Here is a 23,890-nt window from a genome sequence, read left to right as displayed (position 1 = left end):
CTTCCAACGAGTAATTTCATGGCTGCAATCACCATCTGCAGTGATTTTGGAGCCCCAAAAAATAAAGTCAGCCACTGTTTCCATTGTTCCCCCATCTATTTGCCATGAAGTGATGGAACTGGATGCCATTATCTTAGTTTTCTGAATGTTGAGCTTTAAGCCAACTTTTTCACTCTCCTCTTTCACTTTCATCACAAGGCTCTTTAATTCTTCTTCACTTTCTGCCATAAAGGTGGTGTCATCTGCATATCTCAGGTTATTGATATTTCTCCTGGTAATCTTGATTCCAGCTTGTGCTTTCTCCAGCCCAGCATTTCTCATGATATACTCTACATATAAGTTAAATAAGTACAGTGACAATATACAGCCTTGACGTACTCCTTTTCCTATTTGGAACCAGTCTGTTGTTCCATGTCCAGTCCTAACTGTTGCTTCCTGACCTGCATACAGGTTTCTGAAGAAGCAGGTCAGGTGGTCTGGTATTCTCATCTCTTTCAGAATTTTCCACAGTTTATTGTGATCCACACAGTGAAAGGCTTTGGCATAGTCTGACTCTGACTACTGGTAAGTATTTGAATCTTGTGGAGGAACACTGAGGAGGAAACTGAGACACAGCATCAGGACAGAGAAGAATGGGAGACTGGCTTGAGCAAATTCTCTGACACCAGTGAGCTTTATTATTGTACTGCCCCTTTTTTCACCACACTCTTCGGAGCAGTTATAAAACAATAAGCGACTAAAAATGGTAAAACATAACATCAGCCAGGACGGCTTATAAACCCCAAGGGCATTAGTGGCAACAGTAGAATGATTTCAAGTCAGGGTCTCTAAATTCTGAGGACTTTGGGCTTTTAAATCCTCTGTGGTGGGGTCACAAAAGAGTTTACTGAATTATTAATTTGTTCCTTCTTTTTATTGCTGTAAAAGAAAAATATTTTTCCTACCATCTCCCCTCCCTTTCAGTACAAGCTGAGCGCCAAAGATACTGGCAATTTCACCAGTTTCCTCCCTGGATCTTAAAAGGCCCCGCCTTCCGAAGTAGTTTCACTTTTGTGTGTAACTTCCTCACCCAGACCTCAGGAACCAGCAGCTACAGAGGGAACTAGCAGCGAATATGTGACTATCTGTTGTGTGGAGAAGGGAGTGGAAAAGGTCAGACGCATGTTTTCTCTACAGAGGGATAGGAGACGTTTGTTGGAGGAGGGGGGTGGGGGAGGCTGGGTGCGTGAGAGGCTGTGCTTGTGTGTGTGTGTGTGTGTGTGTGTGTGTGTGTGTGTGTGTGTGTGTGTGTGTGTGTGTGTGTGATGGGCGGCCGGATGCGAGAGTCAGGGGGATGTTGTTTCCTGATAACAGTTGCTGGAACTCTGAAAATAGCCAGGTCTTTGCTTCATGGCTCTCACACCCGGTTTGCCTGATTCCATGTCAAATCTCCGAAGATACAGAATGTGAGGCGAGTGAAGGTCCAGGACAGGCACCCTGGGGACTCAGAGGAGGCGAAGTCCTTCTCCCCGGGGAGCACAGCACCAGTGGCAGGGAGGAGCCTAGTGTATCGCTTGGGAGAGATAACCTGCTAAAGAACAGAAATCTCCAGAAGAAATTCTCTTCAGATCCAAGGGACTGGTGCTGGTTATTAGAGGGACATAGCCTATTCAGTAACTTTAGTTGAATCCTTGCTTTTGATTCTGGCCCTGTCAGTTCAAAGGAAAAGCCACTCTCAACTTCCTTCATCCTCTGCTGCCCTCCCTGACAAACTCCCAGGAATGGGGAAGCAGGGAACAGGGCCAGGTTCCTGAAGCAGTCTAAGCTGTGGGTGAGAGGGTCGACTCCTTTGTCTATTGGTTGTCAGGTCCCTAGGGGTCAAGCCCCCAGGGTTGAGAGGCCCCGCCTTCCCCATCTGCTTCTCGCCTTCCCCTATCCTGGATTCTGCAAACTCCCTGTGTTCTAGTCACTCTGAACTTCTCCTTAGAGACAAGTCCTGCCTGGAGAAGAGACAGTCCCTCCCTAGCTGTCCAGGAGTTCTCCTCCCCTTCTCTTCCCAGCTCTCTTTCCAATTCTCTTTTCCTCAGGTCAGAGAGGGGGAAAAAGAACTTGCTTTCTTTACTTGTTCTTCTGGTTGTCTTTTTTACTTTCATTATCATTCAGTTAGGTTTCTACTAGGGACTTTATTATGGTGTCTTTTGTTCTTTGTGGGGTAGAAGTGAGGGTTTAATTAGAGTCGAATTTGACTGTCTCAATCAAATCCTTAATAGACCACCCCTTTACCTAAGTGTTGAGCTTCCCTGGTGGCTCAGACAGTAAAGCGTCTGCCTACAATGCAGGAGATCTGGGTTCAATCCCTGGGTCAGGAAGATGTCCTGGAGAAGGAAATGGCAACCCACTCCAGTATTCTTGCCTGGAAAATCCCATGGATGGAGGAACCTGGTAGGCTACAGTCCATGGGGTCACAGAGTCAGACACGACTGAGTAACTTCACTTTCTTTCTTTCTTTACCTAAGTGTTACTACCAGTTACAAAGAAACAATTCTGGTACTAACTATTCTTGATGTTCATTAGAGGGGGGAAGACTTGAACAGTCCCTTACTGAGTTCTCTCTCTTGCTGCAGCTTTGGTTGAGGAAGTCAGCCTGGTTTCTCTTCCTCTCTCAGTGAAAACTTTTCACAATGATGGAATGTTCTCTATATGGGCTTTCATGAAGCCACCAATCACCTGCAGCTATTAAGCAATTTAAATATGGCTAAGAGGTGTGAGAAACGGAATTTTAAATTCTATTTAATTGTAATTAAAGTAGCCATATGCAATAGTCACGATCATATTCCACAACACAGCTACATTCAATGCATCTTCTAAATTCCAACCTATTTCTTCTCTCTCTAGAGAAGACTCCATGACCTGTTGAAACCAGTGGCAACCAGTGCATTGCACAGAGACTCAGGAGAGGTAAAGTTCCATCACTGTGGGAAAATTCTAATCACTTCATCTCTGGCTCTAGATTCAATATTGGAGTTTTTCAGGAAAAACCATGGCCTCAAAGAAGATGAGGGAGGAAGCCACCTGCTCCATCTGCCTGCACCTGATGACTAACGCAGTGAGCATCAGCTGTGGACACAGCTACTGCCACGTGTGCATAGTGAGCTTCTTTGAGAACCTCTACCGGAGGCAACCATGGCTGAAGACATTCTCCTGTCCCCAGTGTCGAGCACCATTTAACATGGCGAGCCTCCGACCCAACAAGCAGCTGGGAAATCTCATCGAAGTCATCAAGGAGATGGACGAGGAAATGTCATGTGAGGAACATGGAGAGAAGCTCCACCTGTTCTGTGAAGACGAGGGCCAGCTCATCTGCTGGCTCTGTGATCGTGGAGCACAGCACAAAGGGCATGCCACAGCTCTGGTGGAAGAAGCATGCCAAGGCTACAAGGTGAGTGCTGGCCCACAGGGCTTCGGGGAGTACCTGGCCTCATGTTGCCCCCCGAAACCTGAGATTATTTGGCCTGAAACCCAAGATTAAGATCCTGAAATACAGCTTACATCATGTCATTCTTCTGAAAAGTATCATGATAAGTCCTCACTAAATCAACTCCCAAAGGTCACTTTTGTCCCTATCCTTTCTGGCTCTGATGAACTCCTTCCTGCTTTAGAATGCCATGTGCTCCAGTGCACACCTGCATGTTTTATTGCTTCATACCATGTGTGTAATTTGAGAAACAATAATGTGTAAGACCATGGGATAGAGTCTGAAAACACGGGGGTCAAAGACACACCACCTTTTAGATATCTTACAGTCTAACAGGAAAGACAAATCAGCAAAAAGGCTGCCTGGAGTCCCCTGATTTGGATGGTGGAGCAGAGAACTAAGGGGTGTGGAGTAGTAACTGAGGACTCTTCCCAAGAATGACTCTTGAAGAATATATAAAAATTAACCAGATATATTAACAGAAGTATGGAGAAGGGAGAGGACATTCCAGACAGAGGGGACCACATGTGCAAAGGCACAGCCATGGGAGCATACCTGACTTGCTGTGACTAGGCCAGGGGGGTGTGCAGGGGAGGCAAGTGATGTTATGGGAATGAAAATCAGATCTGCATCCTAGCCCAGAGTAGTCCTGGCCGTGAGGGGATTTTCATTTGCAGAGTGAAGGATCAGGTTAACAATGAAAAGAACATTCTGGTACTGATACAATGAAAGGAATACTAAGTAGTAAAATTCAGATTATTCCTGTGAGAAGTGGGAAGAGATCAGGTCTAAGCCAGATTCAGGAAAGAGTGTGAGTGGAAGGATTTGGAAGTGATTGGTCATCAAGGATAAAGCAGAGGGTGAGGTTTTGAGCAACTCCTGAGTTTCTCACTCAAAAGCATGTACTCGCTCAAAATACAGTACTAATGTGTAAAACAGAAAGCTAGCAAGAAGGTTCTATATAGCATAAGGAGCTCACCTCTGTGCTCTGTGATGATGACCTAGACAGGTGGAATGGGGGTCGGGGGTCGGTGGGAGGGATGCTCAAGAAGGAGGGGATGTATATATACAAATGGCTGAGTCATGATGTTGTACAGCAGAAACTGACAACATCGTAAAGCAATTATATTCCAATAAAAAGACAAAACCATTTTTAAAAAAATCATGTAAAGGAAGGCTGACCTTTGCTATCATGGAACCTAGTGGGCATAGCCCTGCTGCCTTATTCCTTCTCTGTCCTGCCTAGATTTGAGAAAATTGTTGTCCCCAGTGTGAGCCCCTTGTCCCCCTCTTCCATGAATTGGAGGTGATCTTCTAGTAAGATTCTGCGTTCTCCATCAGTGTATGCCAATACCGACCACCACTCAGCACATGGCAGCTCTTCCTTAAACTCCATGGAGCAGTTAATTGCTGTAATGGGGATATTTCCATTGGAATTACTTTCCCACCAAGTAGTAAAAGAAGCACCATGGGGTGATGGTTCTAAGCCTAGAGAATCAGACTGCTTAGTTTGAAATCTTAGTTCAGCTCCTTATTAGATAGGTGGCTTTGAGCAAGTTATTTAATGTCTTCATGCCCTGGTTTCCCTAACTGTGAATGGGGATAAGAGTAGTTCCCTTCCTCCCCAACATACATGCTCAGGAGGTTGTTATAAGGCTTAAAGACATAATACATGTAAAGCTTAGAATAGCATTTGGCACATAGCAACTGCAATACTGACTTGCTAACAAGTTCTGCAGAGCCCTTTCTTGACAGCACGTAAGAATTAATGAGTATACTTACTGGGTTTAGGACAGGAGCTGATTCTTTTAGTATTGATCACAGCTAGCAATTTGGTTTAGCTTAAACTTGCTTTCCATGAAAATGTGAGACACTATTTTGAAAAATAACCTAAAAGCTTGATATGGATACTAAGTCACTTTAAAATGGTTTCATGATACCATTTTTTAAAAGGCCTCAGAGCCCTCCTCCTCCATTAACTGTTTCTAATAACTTTGGCTGGCAGCCTAATCTTTCCTTCTTGACTCACCATAATACATACAAAGTTCCCTGTGTGCCAAACACTCTGGCATTGGTTCTGTTTGGGTCAGTACATTATTAAATAAAATATTTTTAGGTGATTATTATCTTGTTTTATGTGCAGTATTTCCCTGGCAAGACTGTTAGTGGTGGTGGATATAGCTCAGACTCTGGGTCAGCAGATGAACTGGAATCACAGTCCAACCACCCACCAGTTACAGCACTTTGGGCAAGTTATTTATCCCCTTTCTAAGCCTGTTTCTGCAACATGGAAATGATGTTAAAAATCCTACTACCTGCTCAGGGTTGCCAAGGGAATCAAATATGTTACTGCATATACAACCCTTGGGCTTCCCTGATGGCTGTCCCAGTGGTAAAGAATCCGCCTGCCAATGCAGGAGATGAAGTTCAATCTTTGGCTTGGGAAGTTCCCCTGGAGAAGGAAATGGTAACCAACTCCAGTATTCTCGCCTGGGAAATCCCTTGGACAGAGGAGCCTGGTAGGCTACAGTCCATGGGGTCGCAAAGAGTGGGACATGACTTAGTGACTGAACAACAACAACAAAACACAGTCCTTAGCATGCTTCCTGGCAAAGTGTGAAGACTTAATACATATTCAGTTTTATTCGAATAGTCTTGGAGGGCTGGGCTGCCCCTTAGGTGGCTAATGAAGAATTGTTTAATAGACTTTATTCACTCAATTTTTCCTTCAGGAAAAGCTCCAGCAAGCTGTGACAAATTTGAGGCAACTGGAAGAGGAATGTATGAACCTGAAGGTGTTCACAGCAGAGCAAATAACCAAATGGAATGTAAGAGTTTGGGCTTATTGATCACAGGCTATTTTCTATCCTAGAGCTTAGATATAGCGGGTGATTGGGCAAAGCACAGTGAAAGCTTATTCTCACTAAACCAGACAAAATAGATAAAATCCAAAGAAGAAACCACTGTTTTTATGCCCCTCGTTGTCTAAAATCTATGAGAATTTATCTCCAACCCCTTCGACCTTTCAGTAGTAGTTGGCTAGGATTCTGAAACCTCAGTCAGGAGAAGCAGAACTGGTATGCCTGTTTACCTAGAGTCATTCTTCACTGAGTTTCAGTTCTTAATATCTCAAAGTACCTTCCTGATTTGAAGGCCCTATTAACCATATCACCGTGGCACATGTACTCCAGTACAGGGCACATGTACGGCAGTACAGGGTGTGGCTCTCAGCCTTACAAGTTCAGAAATCAACTTTTGTGAATGCTAAGAAAACAGAATCACTCCAGGTTGAGATTCGTATTACTAAAGCTCATGAAGCTGATGAAGGAAATCTACTTGGATTATAAGGAAGATCCAAGTGCTCCAAGAACCTACACGCTTAGTTCTGCAGACTCTCGGGTCTATAAGACTATTTTCATGGCTGACCAGCCTCCCCCTGATCAGAGATGCACTCCTTTACAGAATATTTATGTAATCCATCAACTTGCAGACAAATCCCACAGGCCAGTGAGATATTTTGCCTCTTTCAGAGGTTTCTTCCAACCTTCCAACCTCTCTGCTCCAATCCTTTAGGTGTGGTATTTAAACTTAAGCTCTCAGAGGACACTCTTACCTTTCTCATTTCTGGGATCTTGGGCAATGGGGAGGATCTTGATTACAACTAATATATACATTGAAACCCCATCAATGACCCTTCAACCACAACATCATAGCCATCAAAACACTGTATGAATTGAGAAATCATCCATGGAGATTGCAGTTCTTCTCTTACCAAATGAAAGCTGAGTCTGACAAGCTGTATCATTTGGTTTCTGTCACTCTTACACATAAGGTTGAGTACACAGACCCAGGTTGGTACATGACTATTTCATAGTTAACTATGACAAAAGTCTGCTACCCAGACCTCCCACTGCTGAGAATAATGGACTCTCCTGTTAGCTTGGATGCCTTAAAGTTGGCCTTGGTGATGTTCACTATAAGCTTTTGTTTCAAGAAATCCTCTCAGACTCAGAGCTACCCTCTTACATATCAAATAAAAACTCATTTTCATCCTTATAACTGATAAAATTTTTGACCTTGGTTCTAGTTCCATGATTAAATTATTTATCACTCCTGCCCATCTCTTGTGCATGTTGGTTGAATACAGAAATAGGGTGACTCGAGAGAATTGTGATAACCTCTCCCACATCTGAGTATCTGCCTTCCAGGCATGACTCTGCAGTGGGACAATTTTCCAGCTTGAATGAGTCATAGGAAAATAATCTTATGGTAGCTGAGCAAACTTACTTTTATGTGTATATGTGTTAAAATTTACGTAACAAAATGTACTGTTTAACTATTTGTATGTGTACAATTCCATTCCTTCCTCCTCCCAACTCCTGGTAACCGCTACTCTACTTTCTGTCTCTATGAATTTGACTATTTTAGGTACCTCATATAAGTGGAATCATAAAATATTTGCTCCTTTTTTCTAGCTTATTTCACTTAGAATATTGTCTTTAAGATTCTTTCATGTTGTAGCATGTATCAGAATGCCATTCCTTTTTAAGACTGAATAGTATTCTACTGTATCTATACATTGCATATTATTTATCAGTTCATCCATCAATGGGCATTTGGTTTGTTTCCACTTTTCCTGACTCAAGGAGAAGATAGAGGTTCAGAAACAAAAAATCCAGTCTGACTTTAAGACTCTCCAGAGCTTCCTTCATGAGGAAGAGAAATCTTATCTATGGAAATTGGAGAAAGAAAAAGAGCAAACTCTGAGGATACTGAGGGACAATGAGGCTAATCTTGAACAGAAGAACCATGAACTCCAGAGCCACATCCTGGAACTAGAGAATAAATGTCAGGGCTCAGCCCAGAAATTGCTTCAGGTAAGACCATGCACTTGGAGAAAGGAGGGAAGGTATTTGTTCTTGACCTTTTAGCAGGAGAATGGTGAGGAACCATGGGAAGCTTGGTGAGGCTTGCCTGTTTCACTCAAAAATGGCACATTAGTGTAGGGAATTTAAAAGTAATGTTCCTTTTAGATACACATCAATGTTTGCAAGGAGGCCCCTACTAGTCTATAGAGTGGCTTTAGGTGAATTAGAACTAATATGGCTATGGTGGGTTCCTTGGCTAAATGGAACCATGGGACAACTTTGGTATTTGTTTCTGTACCATGTTCACAAAACTCTGACTGTGAAAGTGTCTTCTGAAATACCCCTTCAGATGACTGATGGGTGACAAAGTGGGACAGTCAAAATGAGTGATAACTTTTTCCTTGATTTGCTTGTAGAGCCCTCCAGAGCTCTTTTGGATCCAGCCCATTACAATAAACTAAACTATGACTGTAGCTGTTTTTTCCTGTTCCTACTAACAGAACTAGGGGTCACACTTAAGGATGAGAATATAGCTCGATGCCCCACCACCATGTGATACCTGCTGCTACCACTTTAGGGCTTAAGCTTGGGTTCACCACTTTGGATCTTTGCAATAAGTGTCTCTAATATGGGCTCATTCTGAAGGAAATGAGGTCACTGAAAGCAAATCTTTCCAGAGGGAGCATGGGCAAAGCTCCTGGCCTTCTTCCACATCACAGGGAGACATGACTGCAGACACTGCAGCTCCCCACAGAGCTCAGCAAGGAAGGTAACAGATAAACATCCTGATATGCTGACTGTCCCATGGGGCCAGGATGGAAATCATCATCTCTGGGTATTCATCAATATTTAAGGCCAGGATTAGTCTCTTTACTTCTTTGGAAAGAGTGTTTAGAGAGAATAGCCTCACATGCCAAGTTCCATGAAATATTGATGTTCCCACACTTATCTTTTGTCTTTGTTTATTCATAGGATGTGAAAGATACTTTGAGCAGGTGAGTCTTATATGATTTCAGGAGGGAAAGAGGTGTGGGTATACACAGCTGAATGGAATTTACACTAAAGAAGTCTTGGTTTCTGCTTATTCTAGGAGCTGGGCTGTGAAGCTAGAACAACCAGAGGCCCTCTCTTTGGACCTTCATACTGTGTGCAATGTTTCTGAGCTTTACTTTGATGTAAAGAAAATGTTAAGGAGACATCAAGGTATGTGAAGAAGCCCTAAATGCTACAGATAGATGGGACCTTAAGCGGTAATGAAATTCATCACCTGTCCCCAGGCAGGCTCACAGCCAGAGGGGTTATTCAGGTATCTTTAGTGTAGCTGTCACACTCCCTTGTTAGTGTTCTCCAGTGCTTAGACAGGGACATGGGATACTGGTTATCTGTGCAGACCCAGTTGGGTCCTTTGTTTAGGGTCTCACAAGGCTGCAGCTAAGGTGTTGGCCTGGCTGTGTTCTTATCTGGAAGCTAGACTGGGAAAGAATCTTCTTACAAGCTCACTCAGGTTGTTTTGTTGGCAGAATGTATTTCTTTAAGGTTATGACACTTAGGGCCCTAGCTTGTTGCTGACTGGTGGCTGGAGGCTGCCTTGGCTTCTAGAAGCAATCCTTCAGCTGCTTGCACTTGGGCCTCCCACCTCGGCCAATTATTTCTTCAAAGTAAGCTCGAGAGAGAGAGAGAGAGTCCCTAGATCAAGTCTGCCAGAAAGAGAGAGGCTTATAGAGTGAAATATAGTCACATCTCATCATTATTGCCATAGTCTATCGAACAGAAACAATTCACAGTTCCTGCCCACAATCAAAGGGAAGCAATTCCATAAGAGTATGAACACTAATGAGGGTAATGAAACTATGAGACATGCTGTGTAGGGCCACCCAAGATGGATGGGTCTGGCAAAACATGGTACACTGGAGAAGGGAATGGCAAATCACTTCAGTATTCTTGCCTTGAAAACCCCATGAACAATATGAAAAGGCAAAAAGATAGGACACTGAAAGATGAACTCCCCAGGTCGGTAGGTGCCCAGTATGCTACTGGAGATCAGTGGAGAAATAACTCCAGAAAGAAAGAAGAGATGGAGCCAAAGCAAAAACAACACCCAGCTGTGGATGTGACTGGTGATGGAAGTAAAGTCGGATGCTGTAAAGAGCAAGATGGCATAGGAACCTGGAATGTGAGGTCCATGAATCAGGGCAAATTGGAAGTGGTCAAACAGGACATGGCAAGAGTGAACACTGACATTTTAGGAATCAGCAAACTAAAATGGACTAGAATTGGTGAATTTAACTCGGATGACCATTATATCTACTATTGTGGGCAAGAATCCCTTAAAATGGAGTAGCCATCATAGTCAACAAAAGAGTCCAAAATGCAGTACTCAGATGCAATCTCAAAAATGACAGAATGATCTCTGTTCGTTTCCAAGGCAAACCATTCAATATCACAGTAATCCAAGTCTATGCCCTGACCAGCAGTGCTGAAGAAACTGAAGGTGAACGGTTCTGTGAAGGCCTACAAGACCTTCTAGAACTAACACCCAAAAAAGATGTCCTTTTCATTGTAGGGGACTGGAATGCAAGAGTAGGAAGTCAAGAAATACCTGGAGTAACAGGCAAATTTGGCCTTGGAGTACAGAATGAAGCAGGGCAAAGGCTAATAGAGTTCTGCCAAGAGAATGCACTGGTCATAGCAAACACCCTCTTCCAACAACACAAGAGAAGACTCTACACATGGACGAATATAGAAATCAGACTGATTATATTCTTTGCAGCCAAAGATGGAGAAGCTCTATACAGTCAGCAAAAATAAGACCGGGAGCTGGCTGTGGCTCAGATCATGAACTCCTTATTGCCAAATTCAGACTTAAATTGGAAAAAGTAGGGAAAACCACTAGACCATTCAGGTATGACCTAAATCAAATCCCTAATGATTATACAGTAGAAGTGACAAATAGATTCAAGGGATTAGATCTGATAGAATGCCTGAAGAACTATGGATAGAGTTTTGTGACATTGTACAGCAGGCAGCGCTCAAGACCATCCCCAAGAAAAAGAAATGCAAAAAGGCAAAATGGTTGTCTCAGGAGGCCTTACAAATAGCTGTGGAAAGAAGAGAAGTGAAAGGCAAAGGAGAAAAGGAAAAATATACCCATCTGAATGTAGAGTTCCAAAGAATAGCAAGGAGAGATAAGAAAGCCTTCCTCAGTGATCAACGCAAAGAAATAGAGGAAAACAATAGAATGGGAAAGACTAGAGACTCTTCAAGAAAATTAGAAATACCAAGGGAACATTTCATGCAAAGATGGGCTCAATAAAGGACAGAAATGCTACGGACCTAACAGAAGCAGAAGATATTAAGAAGAGGTGGCAAGAATACACAGAAGAACTGTACAAAAAAGATCTTCATGACCCAGATAACCATGATGGTGTGATCACTCACCTAGAGCCAGACATCCTGGAATGTGAAGACAAGTGGGCTTTAGGAAGCATCAGTACGAACAAAGCTAGTGGAGGTGATGGAATTCCAGTTGAGCTATTTCAAATCCTCAAAGATGCTGCTGTGAAAGTGCTGCACTTAATATGCCAGCAAATTTGGAAAATTCAGCAGTGGCCACAGGACGAGAAAAGGTCAGTTTTCATTTCAATCCCAAAGAAAGGAAATGCCAAAGAATGTTCAAACTACCACACAATTGTACTCATCTCACACGCTAGCAAAGTAATGCTCAAAATTCTCCAAGTCAGGCTTCAACAATATGTAAACTGTGAACTTCCAGATATTCAAGCTGGATTTAGCAAAGGCGGAGGAACCAGAGATCAAATTGCCAACATCCATTGGATCATCAAAAAAGCAAGAGAGTTCCAGAAAAACATCTATTTCTGCTTTATTGACTACGCCAAAGACTTTGACTGTGTGGGTCACAATAAACTGTGGAAAATTAGAGATGGGAATACCAGACCACCTGACCTGCCTCCTGAGAAATCTGTATGCAGGTCAAGAAGCAACAGTTAGAACTGGACATGGAACAACAGACTGGTTCTAAATAGGGAAAGGGGTTCGTCAAGGCTGTCTATTGTCACCCTGTTTATTTAACTTATATGCCGAGTACATCATGAGAAATGCTGGGCTGGATGAAGCACAAGCTGGAATCAAGACTGCCAGGAGAAGTATCAATAACCTGAGATATGCAGATGACACCACCCTTACGGCAGAAAGCAAAGAACTAAGGAGCCTCTTGATGAAAGTGAAAGACAAGAGAGAAAAAGTTGGCTTAAAACTCAACATTCAGAAAACTAAGATCATGGCATCTGGTCCCATCACTTCATGGCAAATAGATGGGGCAACAGTGGAAATAGTGACAGACTTTATTTTTGGGGCTCAAAAATCACCGCAGATGGTGACTGAAGCCATGAAATTGAAAGACGCTTGCTCCTTGGAAGAAAAGTAGTGACCAACATAGACAGCATATTAAAAAGCAGAGACATTACTTTGCCAACAAAGGTCCGTCTAGTCAAGGCTATGGTTTTTCCAGTAGTCATTTATGGATGTGAGAGTTGGACTATAAAGAAAGCTGAGTGCTGAAGAACTGATGCTTTTAAACTGTGGTATTGGAGAAGACTCTTGAGAGTCCCTTGGACAGCCATGAGATCCAACCGGACCATCCTAAAGGAAATTAGTCCTGAATATTCATTGGAAGGACTGATGCTGAAGCAGAAACTCCATTACTTTGGCTACCTGATGCAAAGAACTGACTCCTTGGAAAAGACCCTGATGCTGGGAAAAATTGACGGCAGCAGGAGAAGGGGACGACAGAGGATGAGATAGTTGGATGGCATCACCGACTCAGTGAACATGAGTTTGAGTAAACTCCAGGAGTTGGTGATGGACAGGGAGGGTTGGCATGCTGCAGTCCCTGGGGTCAAAAAGAGTCGTACATGACTGAGCAACTGAACTGAACTGATGAACACTAAGAGGCAGAATCATGGAAGGCTACTTTTGTGTCTGAGTGACATTTGACGAAACCTGAACTGAACTGAAATGGGACAATTTAAACTCCTTATTTATCCTGCTTAGTTTGAATTTCTGTTTTACTGCAGATATATTGATGCATTAGATTACAAGACACTGCCTTAGACTCTGAAAAGTGAAAGTGAAGGTCGCTCAGTCGTGTCCAACTCTGCAGGCCCCATTGACTATACAGTCCATGGAATTCTTCAGGCCAGAATACTGGAGTGGGTAGCCTTTCCCTTCTCCAGGGGATCTTCCCAACTCAGGGATCAAACCTAGGTCAATGCAGGTGGATTCTTTATCAACTGAGCTATGAGGGAAGCTTACCTTAGACCCTACCAGGGGTCTAATTAGAGCATCTGTATTGCTTGCCTTTATAACATCAAAAATATTCTGAATTTCCAAACCTATTTGGCCCCAGGGGTTTCCGATAAGGATAATGAACCCGTATTCAGTTCCCCCTCAATTTATCAATGACAGACAACAGTAACAACCACTACCAAGGTCTGTGACTTGATTCCCAAAGAGCTCAGTCATCAACTTTCAGGTGACATTACTAACCTGTAAAAATTTGATTTTCTCAGCTTGGTTTTCTTGGATCATTCAGGGAATATTAACTGAAGCCCCAAACTTTGTGAGTCTGGCTCATGACAAAAGACTCACTGAACAGAGTTTAATAAAGGGATGTTTACAAAGATGAGGATTTCAGTGCTAACAAGGAACAGTGAAGCAACCCAAGGCTAGGAATAGGCAGGAAGTCATCACCTTCCCAGGATTTCAGTAGCAGATGGAGGGAGCTGTAGCTAAAGGAGAGTGTGACCAAACACAGACCCTCCAAATCACAGCCAGCGGGGAGGGACTTGAGGTACTAAATACTTCTAATTCTGCTTCTTTTTGCCCTACAGTCTCCTCTAGTCCCTCCCATTGGCTTAACCAAACAGTAGTCAGAGGGAAGGGAGCCTCGTTGAGGTGTCCAGAGGGGTTACCCTTCCTGGACATGGAGCAGGCTGGAGAAAGGTAGAGAGTGATCTGGAGGAGCAAAGGGAGAGCATCCAGCACAAGAAGTGTTTCCTAATACTTGATTTCCCGTATTACCACAATTCAACTGATCAGTGTTTAACCCAGTAACGCAGTCGTTTCTTAACTCTCTTGCTGGAACACCCCACTACCACTTTTCATTTTTAAAATTGCACTGCTGGTCAGTATCACAATTTAGTTTATCATACCTTTTTCTGTCTTACTTGACTCTAGTCAGGTATATTACTCTGTATAATCCCTGTAGAATATTACCTGAAACAAGAAAGAAGAGCTGAGGTGTATGTCCTGAAGCCTGGGTAAAATTCTGGGATTTCCAATAACAAGCTAAGACATCAGTTGTATCATTTTCCTTCTCTGATCCTCAGTGTAAATGGTAATTAAGTAGAGATGAGGAAGGGCTCATTTATGCTTCAATATTCCATGATTCCTAGAAGTCCTCCAAGAGAGAGGAAGGACTTTGGAGAGGACAGTTAATCATGTTAACTATGGTTAGTTCTGCTCCTTGGCTTCTCTTAGTGACTAAGATGGTGACGATGTTGAAGATGAGGATGATATCATTATTATTACTACCACTTATTGGGCACTTATCTTGGTGACAGATATGATGATTTCCACTTTATATTTAACAAAACTGAGGCTTAGAGAATGAACTGCCTAAGCTCATGACAGCTAGTAAGAAACAATGCTTGGATATGAACACAGGCTGGTTTTATTTAAAATAAACTGTGCTCTCAGCTACAAAAATCATGTCCTTATTTTGTTTGCAGTCAGCGTGACTCTGGATCCAGACACAGCTCATTATGAACTAATTCTGTCTGAGGATCGGAGACAAGTGACTCGTGGATGCCCTCAGGAGAAGCTTTATAATTCTTCCAGGAGATTTAGTGCCTTGCCCTGTATCCTGGGCTGTGAAGGCTTCACTTCAGGGAAACATTACTTTGAAGTAGATGTGGGAGAAGGAACTGGGTGGGATGTAGGAGTCTGTATGGAAAATGTTCAGAGGGACACTGTCATGCTGCAGACGCCTCAGTCTGGGTTCTGGGCCATCAGACGGTGCAAGGAAGGCTATACAGCACTTACCTTTCCCCTAACTTCCATTCAACTGACAGAGCAGCCCCTGGTTGTGGGGATTTTTCTGGACTTCGAGGCTGGAGTTGTGTCCTTTTACAATATGACCACTGGCTCTCACATCTTCACCTTCCCGAAGGCCTCCTTCTCTGACACTCTCCGGCCCTATTTCCAGGTCTACCAGTATTCTCCTTTGTTCCTGCCTCCCCCAGATGAGTAAGGGATAGACCAAACTCTCCTCCTTGGTTTAACTAGTATATAGAGTATAATCTAAATCTCATGAGGACAGAAATATGGTCTCTTTTCTTCACTGCCATTTCCCTGTACCTAGAACAGTGCTGGGCTTTTAGTGCATAGTTAATAAATTTGCATTGAATAAGTGGCTATAATGACTGTAAAAATACCCCAAAGGGTCACACTGAACTGGGGGAAAGCAAGATAATAGCAATGATTTTGCTTTGTCCTCTCCATCCCTCTTCAATGTGTTCAGAGCTTTGATTTCTAGAGTGCTTTTTTTCAGAGAAAATTCTATATCCTTAAACACTTATATTGCTAAACAAGAAAAAATGATGATAAAATAAACATTCAAGTAAATAAATTTAAATAACAAAATAAATATTTGGAAACTATAAGGATAATAAAGATAAAATTAGAAGTTGATTTTGATGCTGGCAAGTTATAGAAAGAAAAATAAGTCCTACTAGTCCTTACAGGTTAAGAATGCTACTATATTAGATAAACCATTGGCTGCTTTAATAAAAAGGAGAATACATAAAAAATAGAAACGTGAAAGAGCACATACTGGAACAATAATTTTGAGAGCAATTTGAAGAATTATGTGCAAATAAAATTGAAAATCTTAATTAAATGACTTTTTCAAATGAAACTAAATGACCTAACTGACTCAAGAAGGGGAAAGAAAAGCTAAACAGACTAATACCTAAATATGTAATTCAGAAAGTTACCGAATTCCGATTAATATTTAGGAAAAAAAAAAGCAAAACAAAGAGCACATGGTTTTATGGTTGCATTTTTTCTAAAGACAGCAACTCATTGTGCCCCTGAAGATTCAGTTAAGTTCTATAGAATAGAAAACCCAAACAGAGAGTGGCTGAAACAAGTTCTCTCTCTCATGAAGAAGCAGTCCAGATGTGGAAGTACAGGAAATCCAGTCTAGGGCTGGTATGGCAACTCCATGAAATTGCCAAGCCTTCCAGCAACCCTTGCACTATCCTTAGGATCCAAGGCAGTTTCTAAAGCTCCAGCCATCACACCTGCATTCCAAGCTTTAAGATGGAAAGAGAGACACAGAACTAGAGCAAAGGGTATGCATTCAAGAGCTATCTTTTACTACCTTCCCTACAACCTTCTGCTTTAATGTGATTAGCCAGAACTTGTCCAAAACCACCTTCCTCCTTGTCCACCTTGGTGAGGCAGTAATGAACTTGGGCAGCTTAGCTCCACCTTGTTAGAATTCTGAGCAAGATTCATCAGAGAGCTACAAGGAATGTGACTCCCACACCCACCCAATCCAATGTCTCACGTCAGTCTGGAAAACCCTCTCATAGCAGGCAGAATCTGTGGGCAGCATTTGGTAAATATTTAGCCAAGAAACAAAAGAAGAGATGTCCTCTGGTGCCCTTTCCTCATACCTTTTTGATACCCCACGCCCTGTAATTGCATGAGGTGTTAGGTACGTGAAGTGTATGTGGTGCTGCAGCAGAAGACCAGAGACACAGGAAAGAGCAGGAGTAACAGGATAGCAACTGAGAGAAGCAGAGAAACAAAATAGTCCAGATGATGCAGTGTCTGTTCTCAGGTAAAGTTTAAATTCCTCACAATGGCCTAGAAGCCAAATTCTGGCCCACAGACCTTGCCTTCCTGGATTAATAGTCTGCTCTTCCACTTCTCACCTTTCATATACAGTAGCCTTCTCTTTGGTCCTAGATGATGCCAAGGTCATTCTGGCCCAAGAGCCTTTGAGCGTAATATGTTCTAGGATCAGAGTAGTCTTTTCCATATCTGCCTTTTCTGAAGCTGGGTGAGCTCACTTCAATCACCAGCTTGGCAGACAGGAAGTATTAGGGAATTAACATCCCAGGAGGAAAACTTCAACTGAAGAGGGAATGGTGTGGGTGGATAAAGCTTCACGAAATGAGCTTCAGACAAACAATTCTGAGACCCCATTACACAGTGTCTCAGAGGACATCCAGGAAATGGAAGCAAGCGCTCAAAGTGGGAAACAGGTCAGGAATGCATTTGAGACTGCCTTTTCCACTTTCTGTGATACAGCCTCCCTGTTCCAGCACCCTGCATCCTAGTTACCACCTTCTCCTACATCTGGGTCTCAGCTCAACGTTTCAGTGACATGGGACTTCCCTGTGGTCCAGTGGCTAAGACTCCATGCTTATCATTCAGGGAACCCAGAATCGATCCCTGGTTAGGGAACCAGATCCCATATGCCACAATGAAGAATACTGCAACTAAAGAGTCCACATGCCACAACGAAGATCCCATGTGTCACAAATAAGACCTGGTGCACCCAAATAAATAAATAAATATTAAAAAAATAATTTTTCAGAGACAGCAACCACTGCTACCTCCCCCTCTTTTTCTTTTTCAATATATAATTATAGAAATAGCTTTAGATATTAAATGATTAAATTAACAGATATATTTTATGGAATACTGTAAAATACAGTAATAATACTCTTAGTGCTAAGGAACGCACACTCCAAATCACCTTCCCCATATATATGTTTGATCTTGCATTTTTTTTCTCAGCTTTTCCCCATGGCATTAAACATTATATTAAGATGTGGTTTTAAATGACTAGTGATCTCGTAATAGCACATACACTCAGTTGTCTCTTGCAATTTAACTAATGTTGAAATGAACATCAATGTATGTAAGTAGGTTTTCGCTTCTCTTGTTTTTCTCAGGTGAGTTTTTGAAAGGAGAATTTCTGAGTCACAGTACATGAACATTTGTTTAAAATACTACTGATATATTCTTATCTCCCTCCTTCCCTTTCTTCCTCTTCCCTGACCTGCCTCTTATGTTTCCACAACTCTCACTGTCATCAGTCAAACCCTGTAAGAGATGAGAACCTGGAGGGACTTTGACAATGTGGAAAACTATGGGCTGGGGAATCAGATTGTAGAATCTTTCTGAGGAGATGGGAGTGGCAAATGCTAAGTGAAAACATCACTGGAGCCTAGACCACTTCATTAACTCTCATTTCTGTTTCCTCAAGTAGGAAAGGGAGGGATATAAAAATGGAAAAAATGGAGGGGAGAGGGGAAGAGAACAAGGATCTGGATGTATCTAGGATTTGCTACAGAGCATGGGTTGCTTCTCTTGAAGGACAGGCAGAATTGACACTGTCCTAGAAGACTAATTCATGGCCATTCACTAAGCATGTGCCTATTTTTGATGAGTATCACACCACCCCAAAATTTAGTTGCTTGAAACTACTACCATTTGTTTACTTACAATTCCGTAGCTCAGCCAGTGGTTCTCGTAGTCAGGGTTAAATTCTGCTGGGTCTTTTCAGGTGTTTCCATCAACTGGAGAGTCGACTGGCGTTGGGTGATATGGGATAGCCTCACCTGCAAGTCTGGCAGTTGGCAGGCTATTGACTTGGGCGCTTTAACCTCCAACAATGAGCTTAGAATCTTTCATAACATGGGAGTTTCAGGGTTGTGAGAGAATCAAGATGTGTACAAGCTGCACTATGCCAGGTTATTTTCAATCATCTGCCTGGGTCACATTTGTTAAATCACTTGGTCAAACCCAGACTCAAGAGACAGGGAAAAAAAATAAACTCCAGTTCTTGATGGAAGGAGAAACTACAAAGTCACATTGCAAAAAGCAATGGGATAAGATAAATTTAGGACATTTTTGCAATTTATCCTAAGAAACTTGCTGCATAAAGTCTCAAAATCTAAATTAAGGAAGGACAGAGATACAGAGACATTCTGAGTCCCTAGCCCTCAACAGACCTAGTGCCTGTTTCTTTCCAGAAACAAGATTTATTAGAGCTCTGTCAGTGCTGTCAGTAATTACACTTTCTTCATCCACACAAACAGCCTCAGTGCCTGGGATTCTGTGAGAACTGATCCTCACATCCTTCTCTCTCAACCTTGCCCACTCACACTACCAGCCTGAAGTGGAATCTCTGCACTAGTTTTTTGGGACCCTCAGGGAGGGAACAAGTGTTTATGCAGCAGCTGGTATTGAAAACGCAGGAAGCTCCACACCTAGGTACTTACCCCAAATCATCCCTTCTTCACCAGGAGTAAGGAAGACAAAGTGATTGTTGTTCAAGAAGGTGCTTGATTAGCATATTAATGAACTTGTGGACCATAGACTATGCTAATCTCCTCTCCTTGAGTTTATCCTGATTTCCCCATTTTTTCCAAGTAAAAATGATCCAATCTGTGATATTCCAAGAACTAGGTGTTGCCTCATCACTCTAGTCCACAGGCAGGGCCTCCAGGCTTCAAAGCTCCCTCTCCTTCCCATGTCTTTTATCTTAGCCATCTGTCCCTTTTCTCCAAGACCTAAGTTCTCTGAGGATGGGACTGGATTTTTTCTTTTTTTTTTTCAATCTTGATACCACTCCTGAGTTCCTGCTTTAGTTTGCTGGACATCCTGGATCCATTAAAGATATTAGGTAAAGTTTAAAAATAAAATGATCCACCTTCCTAGGGTCCAGTCCAATTTCTGATTTTAATGAACAAGTGACACTACCTCTCTGGGTCTCCACCTCCTCAAGTGTAATGCTGCTACTGCTAAGTCGCTTCAGTCGTGTCCGACTCTGTGCGACCCCATAGACGGCAGCCCACCAGGCTCCGCCGTCTCTGGGATTCTCCAGGCAAGAACAATGGAGTGGGTTGCCATTTCCTTCTCCAGTGCGTGAAAGGGAAAAGTGTAATAGTGGAGCAATAATCCCAGGTTGTAGTGAGAAATGCTCAGGCACAAAGAACTAGCTATACAACAAAACAAACAGGCGTTTTTGTTTTTTATATAATGATTGCAAAGCCCTTTCATACTTTTTAAGACTTGCTGAAGAGGAATTCTTGGGCCACCATCACTTAATCTTTGTGGCATCCTGGGTAATTCAATTATTTCTCTGGGCCTTCAACTACTTCAAAAATATTAACTCTAGAGATCGACAAAGAACATTCACTACTGTGTGGGACTCGGCCCATATCTGTGGTTCTCAACCGTTTAAGCAAATTCCTAGAGATATTTTAAATAACTTAGGGAAGGCTGGCCTGCTCCAAATTAAAAAGGGATGTAGATATAACGTAGGGGATCTCAGGCAGAGAGGTCTGACGTTCTGAGGTTCTGCAGGTAACATGGACGGGTCTTCTCCCCTGGGGGTGTCGTCAGGCATCACTTCTTTGGCCTTACGCAGGCCCACCACACCCCAAGATGAGCCACAGATGACTTCACCACTTCCCCCAAATCCACGGAGCACTCTCATTTCTCTCCAGATGCGGGTCCTGGGAGGCAGCAGGGGTTCAAGGTCTCGCTCCAACTCGGGCCATGTGTGTCCCCCCAGCTGAAGCAGGGCGGGCAGCAGGACCGGTGGGGGTTGCCCTTACTCTGCGGCCTCCCTTTCACATTTTCTGGTGGCCGTTGGATGAAGTCCAGGACTCCGCGCATTTCGCGAACTGGTGGGGGCTGTTCTATGAGGATGAGGGGAGGAGGGGGGTTTAAATTACATATCCTTTCCCTGCCACTGTCCGTGACGTATTTCAGGAAAGTTCTGAAAGGACAAGGTCACGCGTTTATTTCTTAAAAAGATGTTTTCCATGTTTTGTTTGTTGGTAAGGAAGTCCCGTCTTTCCTCATTTGTGATTCTTACACCTGAAATTCGGTTGTTCACGAGACGCGCGCGCACACGCGCGCGCAGAAATCAGCAAATAAGCAGCCTCTGTGAAGACAAATCCGTCAAATCGCGTCGCTACCGCGACTCCACCGCAGACCTGAGGAGAGGAAATCTCGCGAGGCCAGATTCCAGCGTCACCAGCGTAAGAAACGCAGCTCAGAGCCGGGGACCGCGCGCCGCGTGAGTTCCTGACCTTCGCTCAGCGCAGAAGCCCCGCCCACAAAGCTGGCCCCGCCCCGGCTACCGAGCGCACCATTCCCACGCCCCCGCCCCCGCTACTGCCTTTACAAGCTCTACGTGTACCCCACGCGTAACTTGTTTCTCGGCTTCTCTGATTGACCAGCATTCTTGGCGCAAACCCAGCATCCTTTCACCTGAGAGGTCACTCCGTGTCCCTAGTCAAAGTAAGGGTCTGAGGCTGGAGTGCAGCAAGCATCTTGGGGAATCTCTGCTGATCCTTTTTTCATTTCTCTCTGAGGGCGAGAACTCTGGGAAAGGAGCTGATCCAGGTGGACTAAGGTGACGAAGATGGAAACCCCAGGTCTGCCAGCAAGAAAAGAGGCAGGGTGAGTAAAGACAGTCCTAGGATGGGGTGGCAGGAGGGCGAGGGTGAGGCTGGTGTGGAGTCCATGAACCTGAAATTCCTTCTAGCCGCACTTTGTAGTTACTGTTTTGTTTTGTTTTTTCCTGTGAAAGACTTTAAATGGAAAAGTACAAAAAATAAGTAGTGGAAATCTGCGTATTCAACCCCCAGATTTTTAAAAGTTAGCATTTGACTTATTGCTTCAGATTGTTTTCAGAGAAATAAAAAGGTAACACGCTGAGGGAAGAACACCGCCTATCTCTCTTAGGGGTATCCATGCTTCTGAAGATAGGTTCTATTCTCCCAGTAACTGTTTTTGTTAAAAATATTAAGAAAGTATTTTCCCTAAGAATAGATGGATGTGACATAATTTCCATGAATTTTTAAGGACGAGCAGAGCAATATCCACCACCACCTGGTGTCCTTGGGTGTTCCCTTGTGACTCAGCTGGTAAAGAATCTGCCTACAATGCAGGAGACATGGGTTCGATCCCTGGGTTGTGAAGATCCTCTCGAGAAGGGAAAGGCTGCCCACTCCAGTATTGTGGCCTGGAGAACTCAACGGAAGTCCATGGGGTCGCAAAGAGACACGATTGAGTGACTTTCACTTTCACTAAAGCAATATCAAATGCTGTCTTGCTGCACTGACCTTTTATACTTAAACTTCTGTCTCTTGCTTTTTTCCCCACGTGGTGTTCATTTTGTTTATCTATGTAGATGCATGCAGTGTAGTCCAGCCCATTGAAAGAATAAATCATAATGTGCTCCTGTGTCCCTGTTGAAGAACATTTAGGTTGTATACTTCCACAGTGTGGAGAATCGGCAGGCTCTGCTACTGTGATCTCATGCTGTTTCTAAGATGTTCCCAAAGACCTTTCAACATGTGTGTAAGACCTTTCTTTGTTGCTGTATGTCTAATTTATCTAAATCCTATCTAATCCTAGTGCTCCTCAGGTGTGTGCATCTCTCCCTCCCCTCTCTCCCATCCAGTTTACCTTTTCACCCTCCCAGTGGTAGACTTTCAGATTCCAACAGTTACTCTTAATAAGTGCTTCCAGGTACTCTGATGTAGCATAGTGACAGATAGGACAAATCAATATGATGTCATCTAGGATTCAAATAGCATAGTCCTTAACCTTAGGGCTTCCCTGGTGACTCAGATGGTAAAGAATCTGCCTGCAATGCAGGAGACCTGGGTTCAATCCCTGGATCAGGAAGATCCTCTGGAGAAGGGAATGGCAACCCACTCCACTCCAGTATTCTTGCCTGGAGAATCCCATGGATAGAGGAGACTGGTGGACTACCGTCCATAGGGTTGCAAAGAGTCAGATACAGCGAGCGACTAACACTAGAGAGAGCTAACCCCAGCTGCTCAGCAGGAACCCTAATTTAGACCAGGTGGTTAGAGTTGGTGATCCTATTTGTATGAAGGCCCAGGGTATGTGCTGGGGTGGGGAGGGAGAGAAGGGAGAATCTAGAAAGGGCCTGTTCTCCAGCTCTTCCCATTTACTTGTTTCAGTAAATGTAGTCTTAACCATTAAGTATTGATCTTTTTAGTTTTATTTGTCTAACCAGTATTTTCTTTCGAAATTAAAGTGTTCACTAAAGTTTAGTATATATGTTTATATCCCCATATGAATGAGTTTATCTGATAGCTTTTTCTTGATAGATAAGCTGATAAATGAGGACAGTGTGAAACAACCAGAATAATGGAACTTGGAAAGTTGAAGGGTAGCTTTTGTTAAGGAGAGCAACTTTTAAAACCATAGGCTAACTCATCAGTGGACCTGAAGAGGCTGCTGCCAGCAAGACCAGCGGCTCCAAGAAAAAGAAAAAGCTCCGAAAGCTATCCCAGGAAAGTTAGAATGGACATCTTCCTAGTGGGGCATAACTTAGAGGTATTCCCCATCCCATCCCCTAGACCCAATAAAATAAAAACAAATTCACAAGAAAAAAAAAAATAAAACCATAGGC

At 43.2% G+C, this 23,890-nt stretch overlaps 2 protein-coding genes across 6 annotated transcripts in view; one reads left to right on the top strand and one right to left on the bottom strand.

Moving 5' to 3' along the window:
- The window catches only part of SLC17A2 (solute carrier family 17 member 2), a 52,161-nt gene extending 30,756 nt beyond the window's left edge, over positions 1–21,405 (bottom strand). Inside the window, exon 1 of one of the 3 annotated variants that reach the window (XM_081522114.1) lies at positions 18,928–21,405. The gene's annotated coding sequence lies outside the window, so the exon portion shown is untranslated. The remainder of the gene's footprint in view (positions 1–18,927) is intronic. The other 2 variants (XM_081522113.1, XM_081522115.1) reach the window with 2 other exon arrangements.
- TRIM38 (tripartite motif containing 38) lies at positions 1,072–23,882 on the top strand. Of its 3 annotated transcripts, XR_014062760.1 has the most exons (10): positions 1,072–1,152; positions 2,875–2,937; positions 3,012–3,418; positions 6,187–6,282; positions 8,101–8,331; positions 9,295–9,317; positions 9,413–9,525; positions 21,278–21,900; positions 22,634–22,799; positions 23,686–23,882. XR_014062760.1 is itself a non-coding variant. In XM_081522128.1 (8 exons), exons 3-8 carry the CDS (start codon positions 3,020–3,022, stop codon positions 15,650–15,652), a joined length of 1,383 nt encoding a protein of 460 aa, XP_081378254.1. In that variant the 5' UTR covers positions 1,072–1,152; positions 2,875–2,937; positions 3,012–3,019; the 3' UTR covers positions 15,653–16,194. The 3 variants fall into 3 exon arrangements, 2 of the variants coding, with proteins under 2 accessions (XP_081378254.1, XP_081378255.1); XM_081522128.1 differs by lacking the exons at positions 21,278–21,900; positions 22,634–22,799; positions 23,686–23,882 and adding an exon at positions 15,132–16,194; XM_081522129.1 differs by lacking the exons at positions 2,875–2,937; positions 21,278–21,900; positions 22,634–22,799; positions 23,686–23,882 and adding an exon at positions 15,132–16,194 and having other exon boundaries at positions 2,990–3,418.
- The last annotated feature ends 8 nt before the right edge of the window (positions 23,883–23,890 follow it).

The sequence above is a fragment of the Giraffa tippelskirchi genome, chromosome 8 (genome assembly GCF_054371585.1).
Source record: "Giraffa tippelskirchi isolate mGirTip1 chromosome 8, T2T-mGirTip1v1.2.pri, whole genome shotgun sequence".
NCBI classification, from domain to species: domain Eukaryota; kingdom Metazoa; phylum Chordata; class Mammalia; order Artiodactyla; family Giraffidae; genus Giraffa; species Giraffa tippelskirchi.
Note: the sequence above shows the minus strand (reverse complement) of the source record. Positions and strands in the feature narration are given on the sequence as shown.